This window comes from Oncorhynchus tshawytscha, linkage group LG06, assembly GCF_018296145.1.
Source record: "Oncorhynchus tshawytscha isolate Ot180627B linkage group LG06, Otsh_v2.0, whole genome shotgun sequence".
Lineage (NCBI taxonomy): Eukaryota > Metazoa > Chordata > Actinopteri > Salmoniformes > Salmonidae > Oncorhynchus > Oncorhynchus tshawytscha.
This window is the reverse complement of record NC_056434.1, coordinates 9,123,590-9,133,212: the sequence shown is the minus strand read 5'-3', so window position 1 is coordinate 9,133,212 and position 9,623 is coordinate 9,123,590. Positions and strand designations below refer to the sequence as shown.

At 41.9% G+C, this 9,623-nt stretch overlaps 1 protein-coding gene across 4 annotated transcripts in view; it reads left to right on the top strand.

The window, feature by feature from the left end:
• The first annotated feature begins 341 nt into the window (after positions 1-341).
• Positions 342-9,623, top strand: part of LOC112251981 (PEX5-related protein-like) — a 169,072-nt gene continuing 159,790 nt past the window's right edge. For all 4 annotated transcript variants that reach the window (XR_006083571.1, XM_042322924.1, XM_042322923.1 and 1 more), the window contains exon 1: positions 342-870. Coding sequence is in view for 3 of the 4 variants with exons in the window: in XM_042322924.1 (XP_042178858.1) it covers positions 850-870 (21 nt within the window). In the remaining variant the exon portion in view is untranslated. The remainder of the gene's footprint in view (positions 871-9,623) is intronic.

Sequence of the window (9,623 nt, the reverse complement as noted above, 5' to 3'; positions counted from 1 at the left end):
AAAGGTTTGGCATGACGTGACAAGGAGGTGGAATTATAGTACAGACTCAGGGCACACGCAACCAGTTCGTTTAGGCCAATTATAGTGCATTCATTGGTTTCCAGCTACAGCAAGATGGTAAACAGTTATTATAAGGCTTCATATAAACCTGAAAATATAGATAAGTAGGCGCCAAAACATACTCTAGCCTATACCTACAGAATATATAGTAATACCTGCAGCACACCGCCTGAAACAAGCTCCAAATGTCAGAATTGCCCCCAATTTCAACTTGCTCCTACTTCAGAGCACGTGAATCCAGGAGGCGGCTCCAGCGGCGCCCAGATGAGGAAGGTTGGTAAGCAGGAGAGAGGAGTGCACTATAAGAAGCGTCAAAACAATTATTAAGCCACGGTCGAGAGGCGGAGAGCGGTAGTGTGCACAATGAAGACATAACACGGGAGATTTTACTTGACTAACTGAATTGTTGTCCATCCAAAGCCGAGGACCCAGAAGCTTTTGGCAGCGCCGTGCAGATTTCTGGGCGCCTCGCATTGAAGTGGGTTCTGGTAGTGCACTTATCTCTCCCGTGCTGTCGCCTGGCTACCTTTCAAATACCGGCAAAAAAATACATGACAAAAACACTTACGTTTCAGCACCTTAAGCGAGGACAGCTCCTTTCCTTGGCGTAACATTCAAAGACTCAATTGGAGCCTGCACTTCTGAGCGAATTGAAACATTCTGCCTCTTGTTCCAGAACTCTTCGTACGTATGGACACTCCCAGTGTCGCTTACTGTATCTGTATTGCGAGCCTTAAAGTAGCTTAAAAATCCATCGTCGCAGAATCAGGAATTGACTTCAAGCTCAATATGTACCAGGGTCATTTGCAGGTAAGATGTTTTGTTCTTTTGAAATATAAATGCATTCTATGTGTGTATGAGGGTGATGTTGAATAGCTTACATGTCAACTCTGTAGAAGGTGATTTATCATGTAGCCTAGTTCATGCCAAGGACGTTTCTACATAGCGAATATGAGGTAGCCTAATAATGGAATACTAGGAGACAATTAGACGATGACCACTGTGGTGTCGTGACTGTAAAAATAACTGTCAATTGCCCGTAGGACCTATGTTTTATAGCAACGCGACAGGGTCTGTTTATTTTGTCCCATCACAGACTGTAGTGACTCGCGCTCTCCGATAATGATATGATCACTTCAACTGCTGCTTTAGAAAATGCAGCGCTATTTAAATAAACAAGAAACAATTCATAGTCAGTGTCACGTTGGCAATAATTGACTTCCGGGACGTACATTTGAACCTCTTTTATGTTTCATGTGCGTTTTATTGAATAATGTAGAGCGCAGCCTTGATATAGGGCACTTGCGGTGCCTATAGTTTAACCTTGACGACCACCTTTGTCTCGACAGCTTGGTTTCTATTGAGATAAAATTCTGTCCCCAGAGTAGCCCATGTTCCTGCATGTAAACATAATTGCGCCCACAAAAAGTCAAATAAGCGTTCCAATTATGTCGACGTGACTGGAAACAATGGCATGGGAGATACAGGAATCTGATGTCAAATTCTTTGGGAAGATATTCTTTGCTCAAGTTGAATAGTTTATTTATGACATTTAAATGATCCACAATCAAAAGTATTATCATTCAAATGCTCGACATATGATAAAAGTTCATTTGACCTCAAGGGAGCTCTGCCCTCATACAATTCAGTGAGTTTGAAACAGTGAAACCGGTTAACAGTAGTCATGATATCTATAAGAGTGCTCAAATAAATAAACATATCATGAAAGTAATCAAAAGCACACGTTCAATGAATGAATGTCATACTGTTGCCAGACCTATGTCCCATCCCTTTCATGGTCATCTTTTTGTCAGTAAAATGACAAATCACAATATAAAACCTCTTGAAGACAAGCTGTACCAAGATTGATGACTTGTCGAGATTTTGTTGATTAGATAAATAATTGATTCATGGATTCAAATCAGTGGTGGTCGGTGCCATTTAAGATGATGGAGATCATTAAAAAAAAAAAGAATGAGCATGGACTTATTTCTATTAAAGCATATTTGGATGACTGTCATTCATATTCCATTCACCCAGCTCAATGTAACATCGATAGATTTAGGCTACTACATGATACTAACATTTTCCCTATACCCATCATGAGGTTGCAACCTAGCCTACAAATTAAAGTTTACAACGTAGGTGCACAGGTCGAGATATATATATATTTTTTAATCAAGGTGACAGACAGTGACACATTCAATACTGCCTTACACACTATTGCCTGCGTCTAGCTGATCTAAGGTGTAGTCATTAGTCCAATAGTTGCAATCAAGGGTTTCTATTGGACAAATTCAGAACTATATTAAATATAGTGCCCATTTTGTTCCATTTACTTCCATTTAAGAAACGCTTTTCAACAGAATTGGTGGAATGAATATACCCCTGATCACAGCAAACACAGTTCAACTCCATAGCAGCCACATACAAACAGTATGATCATTTACTCGTTCTATAATTTCTTCTCGCATCTACGCGCTCTTCTCCTCTCACCTTTTCCCTTTGCTTGTGGACTTCAGTGCACATTACAACAGCTGTCTGTGACCAGGCCAAAAAAACTTCCAATCCAAACCTTCATACCATAACCGCTAACCGCTACACACAGCCTAAATCGATGACACCGTATTAACTAATACGTCATAGATAACATAGCTATCTATTAGAACTAACACGTTAACTTCTTACGGCTGAGAACCCGTTAACACAGTCAGTGAAAGTACAGGGCGCCAAATTCAAACAACAGAAATCTCATAATTAAAATTCCTCAAACATACAAGTATTTTACACCCTTTTAAAGATAAACCTGTTGTTAATCCCACCACAGTGTCCGATTTCAAAAAGGCTTTACAACGAAAGCACACCATCTTATTATGTTAGGTCAGTACCTAGTCACAGAAAAAATAGCATTTTTTTCAGCCAAAGAGAGGAGTCACTAAAAGCAGAAATAGAGATCAAATTAATCACTAACCTTCGATGATCTTCATCAGATGACACTCATAGGACTTCATGTTACACAATACATGTATGTTTTGTTCGATAAAGTTCATATTTATATCCAAAAATCTTAGTTTACATTGGCGCGTTATGTTCAGTAATGTTTTGCCTACAAAACATCCGGTGATTTTGCAGAGAGCCACATCAATTTACAGAAATACTCATAATAAACATTGATAAAAGATACATGTGTTTTACATGGAACTTTAAATAAACTTCTCCTTAATGCAACCGCTGTGACAGATTTTTTAAAAACTTGACGGAAAAAGCACACCATGCAATAATCTGAGTACGGCGCTCAGACACAAAAGCAAGCCATACAGGTACCCGCCATGTTGTGGAGTCAACAGAAGTCAGAAATAGCATTCTAAATATTCACTTACCTTTGATGATCTTCATCAGATTGCACTCCCAGGAATCCCAGTTCCACAATAAATGTTTGTTTTGTTCGATAAAGTCCATAATTTATCTCCAAATACCTCCTTTTTGTTCGCACGTTTAGTTCAAAAATCCAAATTCATGACGCGTAGGCCAGACGAAAAGTCAAAAAATTCCACTACAGTTCGTTGACTGTCAAACGATGTATAGAATCAATCTTTAGGATGTTTTTAACATAAATCTTCAATAACGTTTCAACCGGATAATTCCTTTGTCTTTAGAAACTAAAAGGAAGCTATCTCTCACGGGGACGCGCCTGAGTGAGCTCGTGGCTCTCTGCCAGACCCCTGACTCAATCATCTCTCATTCCCTCATCCTCCACAGTAGAAGCATCAAACAAGGTTCTAAAGACTGTTGACATCTAGTGGAAGCCTTCGGAAGTGCAATATGACCCCATAGACACTGTATATTGGATAGGCAAACCTACACACCTCAGATTTCCCACTTCCTGGTTGGATTTTTTTTCTCAGGTTTTTGCCTGCCATATGAGTTCAGTTATACTCACATACATCATTCAAACAGTTTTAGAAACTTCAGAGTGTTTTCTATCCAAATCTACTAATAATATGCATATCGTAGCTTCTGGGCTTGAGTAGCAGGTAGTTTACTCTGGGAACCTTATTCATCCAAGCTACTCAATACTGCCCCCAGCCATAAGAAGTTTAATAAACCCGCTATAATCATGCATTGCAGTGTACAGCAAGCTGTTTAGCAGTTAAACCGACGGGCCCCAGTGACAAAATATTAATCAAACCAAAAGCTTACCATGACTTGGAAGAGTTCTAGTGTTTGATAGCCATAGCCAGCTAGCTAACGTAGAATCCCTCTCTGTTAGAGTCAGGTGCTCTCTCTCTTGCTTCTCCTTCATTTTTGAAGAAATTAATTTGTTCAAAACTGTTAAACTATTGTCTCTCGCTTTTTGAGTCAACTACTCACCACATTTTATGCACTGCAGTGCTAGATAGCTGTAGCTTGTGTTTTTAGTACTATATTAATTTTCTGATCCTTTTATTGGGTCGACAACATTCAGTTCATACTGCAAGAGTTCTGATAGGTTGGAGGGCGTCCTCCGGAAGTTGTCATAATTACTGTGTAAGTCTGTGGTGAGAACCATGAGCCTCCTAGGTTTTGAATTGAAGTTAATGTACCAAGAGGACGACAGAAGCTAGCAGAGGCTTCATCATGGTGCTACCCTACAGAGTGCTGTTGAGGCTACTGTAGACCTTCTTGCAAAACAGTGTGTTTTAATCAATTATTTACAGTTTTTTTTGATTGCTTAAGCACGATTTTCAAAACAGGGCCCGTGTTTTCAAAACACTCCACACAATTAGCACAACCACACACCCAATTAGCAAAACACTACAGATCCTTTGCAAAATTAAACACTCTTGTAAAAACGATACACTTCTTTTTAAAAACCACACTTTGTTACCATATGAAACACACACGTTTCACATTACTATGATCTGTTTGCACGAGTTACACTCTGCTGTGATAAACCTAAAACACTTTTAGCACTTCTACTTCCCTATGATTAGAGTAGGCTACTATCAACAAAGTACAAATATAATGTAAATTCACCAAACACTACACAAGACCAATGTTGCAGACTGAAGAAACTCGTTTATTTCTCAACACGCCCAAAATGTTGACATGGAGATTCATAATACTGAAACCAAACGTCACTTTACGTATTGTAAGATCAAAATTAAAAAATAAAAAATAACTAGACATTGTCTCTTTGCCTAGCTGGATCTGGCCAGAGAATTTCATCAACATCGCAGGTAATGTTGTCATTAGCAAGACACCTTGGAAAGAAACGTCTTGAATGACGAATCCATCCTTGCATTGCTGCTACCTCCACCTGGTCACAGGCCTCCTCCATGGCTTGGATGAGGGGTACCTCAGCCTGGAGACGGAGATCATATACCTTCCACCGCCATGCCGAGAAAAACTCTTCTATAGGGTTGAGGAATGGAGAGTATGGTGGAAGATATAGGACGGTGAAATGTGGATGTTGCTGAAACCAGATCTGAACCAGAGCAGAGCGGTGGAAAGACACATTGTCCCAGACAACAATGTATTGCATATGATCGATTTGATTTGCTGCTGTTATGTTGTGCAATTGGTCCAAGAATGTAAGTATGAGTGCTGTGTTGTAAGGGCCCATATGGGCATGGCGGTGGAGGACCCCATTCTGTGTAATGGCTGCACAGAGTGTTATATTACCCCCACGTTGCCCTGGGACATTGACTATAGCCCTGTGGCCAATGATGTTTCTTCCCCTCCTTCGTGTTCTCGTCAGGTTGAACCCAGCCTCATCTACGTAAATGAACTGATGCTGGATCTCCTCTCCATCCATTCGTAAAACTCTCTGAAAAACAGTGTCAGGCAAAATTGTGTAGTTCAGTGTAGATCTAGTATACATATTACAGTACAGTAAAAGATTGTCAGACAGTATGCAAGATCACAGTGCTAAAGTGAATACATACCTCTGCATAATCATGCCGCAGTCATTTCACCCTTTCGGAATTGCGCTCGAAAGGCACTCGATAAATTTGCTTCATTTGAATATGTTGTTTTTTTAGGATGCGTGCCAGTGTTGCTGTTGAGACCTGATGGATATCGTTGAAAAGGGCGTGGTTATTGACCATGTTAGCTTGGAGCTGCTTGAGTGTTATAGCATTGTTGGCCAAAACCATGTTTACTATCTCCCTCTCTTGCTGTTCTGTGAACATAGGAGGCCTTCCCCCTTGTCGTCCCTGACCCTCAATCCTATGTAGAAAAAAAACTGTATATAATAGTACAGTAATTTCACAGGAAAAGGTAACAGAAGTGCTGATAGTCCATAGAATACAGTACTGTAAGCAGTTACTGAAACCGGGCAGATGTTTTTGATATGATGATATTTTTACAATACCTATTTTCCAGTCTAAATGTTCTCATCACACTTGCCACTGTATATCGGCTTAGATTTGGCTGTACTCGCAGTCCAGCCTCCCTCAGCGTCAGGCCGTGGTTGACAACGTGGTCAACCAGTGTTGCGCGGATCTCATTTGTCAGATTCGGTCCTCTTTGAGCACCTTCTTGTCTTCCTCTTCCTCCTCCTCGTCCTCCTCGTTCTCCTCGTCCTTCTCGTCCTCCTCGTTCTCCTCGTTCTCCTCGTTCTCCTCGTTCTCCTCGTCCTCCTCGTCCTCCTCGTTCTCCTCGTTCTCCTCGTCCTCCTCCTCCTCTTTCTCTGACTCTTTCCATTGTGCTTGAAGGCCGATGAACTCACCTGCTGCTTTTTATAGTGCTCATACACCTGATTGGTGTGTCTACAATTAAGCAAACGAGTGTTTGCACACCTGATGACTGTGTTGAACCAATAGGTTGGAGGGTGTGGTAATCTGACAGTCAGTGCTTTGGTATTGTAAGGATGTGACTTCATGATAGATGTTTGTGTGTAATGTATGTTAAGTGTGTTTAGTGTTTTGCAAATCACTGTGTGTAGAGTTTTGCAACAAGTGTGAGGTTGACAATGTGCTTATAGTTGTGCAAATATGGGCTGATGTTTTGCTTCTTGAGTGTAAGGTTTTGCTAATAGTGTACTACTTTTAATTTTAGTGTGTAAGCAATCCAAAAAAAATGTAATGACGTGAATATATTTAATATAGTTTTAACTAAAAAGGATACTTTTAAAAATTGTTTCACTATTTCTATGAAATTCACTGAGGAGGATGGTCTTCCCCTCCCCTCTCTGAGGAGCCTCCACTGATTAAATTCATTATACAACCAATTCATTACACAACACTTATTTAAGCAATAAGGTACGCGAGGTAGTGTTGTATCATGAATACAGTCACAGGTAAATGGCTTTGTTCGAAATTCAAAATTGAACATTGTTTCCGAGGTCAGAGAGGAGACTGCAAGGCTTATATTTACCCCTGCTGTACCAAACTAAATGCTAGGCTTATATTAACCCCTGCTGTACCAAACTAAATGCTAGGCTGGAAGCCAGGGGAAATAATGAGTGAGTTGAGATAAATACAACAGATGATTTGGACAGCAACATGAACATGACATTCCTATGGAGGCGCAGTGATCATTTTCAGAGGGAACTTTTAGCAGGCATAGTGTGCCAGTGATGGCCAATACAGCACAGCTTGGAACGCTGCTTGTCCAACACCATCTAGGATCCAAACAACCACTTTTATAAACTTGTTTATGTACCAAAGGCCTCTCCAGGCTGAGCTTATTAAAAACTGTCAAACAATGTATTGTAACATTTAATCATAGATACATTTGAATCGATTTGATTAGATAGAACACCTTTCCAGAACTGTAATATACTACGAATGGAGAGTGTGAATCCAAGCTGCAATAATGACTGTCATTTTTCTGTATTGAGCATCCTTTGAATATCTGATGAATGTTTTTCTGGCCTCCATTTACTGTACACGTCTGTCTCTGTGTGTGTCTGTCTCTGTGTGTGTGTCTGTCTCTGTGTGTGTGTCTGTCTCTCTGTGTGTCTGTCTCTGTGTGTGTGTGTCTGTCTCTGTGTGTGTGTCTGTCTCTGTGTGTGTGTGTCTGTCTCTGTGTGTGTGTGTCTGTCTGTCTGTGTGTGTGTGTCTGACTCTGTGTGTGTGTCTGTCTCTCTGTGTGTGTGTGTCTGTCTCTGTGTGTGTGTCTGTCTCTCTGTGTGTCTGTCTCTGTGTGTGTGTGTCTGTCTCTGTGTGTGTGTGTCTGTCTCTGTGTGTGTGTGTCTGTCTCTGTGTGTGTGTGTGTCTGTCTCTGTGTGTGTGTGTGTCTGTCTCTGTGTGTGTGTCTGTCTCTGTGTGTGTGTGTCTGTCTCTGTGTGTGTGTAAGTCTCTGTGTGTGTGTGTGTGTCTGTCTCTGTGTGTGTGTGTGTGTGTGTCTGTCTCTGTGTGTGTGTGTGTGTCTGTCTCTGTGTGTGTGTCTGTCTCTCTGTGTGTGTGTGTCTGTCTCTGTGTGTGTGTGTGTGTCTCTGTGTGTGTGTCTGTCTCTGTGTGTGTGTCTGTCTCTGTGTGTGTGTGTCTGTCTCTGTGTGTGTGTCTGTCTCTGTGTGTGTGTCTGTCTCTGTGTGTGTGTGTCTGTCTCTGTGTGTGTGTCTGTCTCTGTGTGTGTGTGTCTGTCTCTGTGTGTGTGTGTCTGTCTCTGTGTGTGTGTGTGTGTCTCTGTGTGTGTGTGTCTGTCTCTGTGTGTGTGTGTGTCTCTGTGTGTGTGTGTGTGTCTCTGTGTGTGTGTGTGTCTCTGTGTGTGTGTGTGTCTCTGTGTGTGTGTGTGTCTGTCTCTGTGTGTGTGTGTCTGTCTCTGTGTGTGTGTCTGTCTCTGTGTGTGTGTGTCTGTCTCTGTGTGTGTGTGTCTGTCTCTGTGTGTGTGTGTGTCTCTGTGTGTGTGTCTGTCTCTGTGTGTGTGTGTCTGTCTCTGTGTGTGTGTGTCTGTCTCTGTGTGTGTGTCTGTCTCTGTGTGTGTGTGTCTGTCTCTGTGTGTGTGTGTCTGTCTCTGTGTGTGTGTGTGTCTCTGTGTGTGTGTCTGTCTCTGTGTGTGTGTGTCTGTCTCTGTGTGTGTGTGTGTCTGTCTCTGTGTGTGTGTCTGTCTCTGTGTGTGTGTGTCTGTCTCTGTGTGTGTGTGTCTGTCTCTGTGTGTGTGTGTCTGTCTCTGTGTGTGTGTGTGTCTCTGTGTGTGTGTGTCTGTCTCTGTGTGTGTGTCTGTCTCTGTGTGTGTGTGTCTGTCTCTGTGTGTGTGTGTCTGTCTGTGTGTGTGTGTGTCTGTCTCTGTGTGTGTGTGTCTGTCTCTGTGTGTGTGTGTCTGTCTCTGTGTGTGTGTGTCTGTCTCTGTGTGTGTGTGTCTGTCTCTGTGTGTGTGTGTCTGTCTCTGTGTGTGTGTGTCTGTCTCTGTGTGTGTGTGTCTGTCTCTGTGTGTGTGTGTCTGTCTCTCTGTGTGTGTGTGTCTGTCTCTCTGTGTCTGTGTGTGTGTCTGTCTCTGTGTGTGTGTGTGTCTGTCTCTCTGTCTCTCTGTGTGTCTGTGTGTGTGTCTGTCTCTCTGTGTGTGTGTGTGTGTGTGTGTGTGTGTGTGTGTGTGTGTGTGTCTGTCTCTCTGTGTCTGTGTGTGTGTGTCTGTGTGTG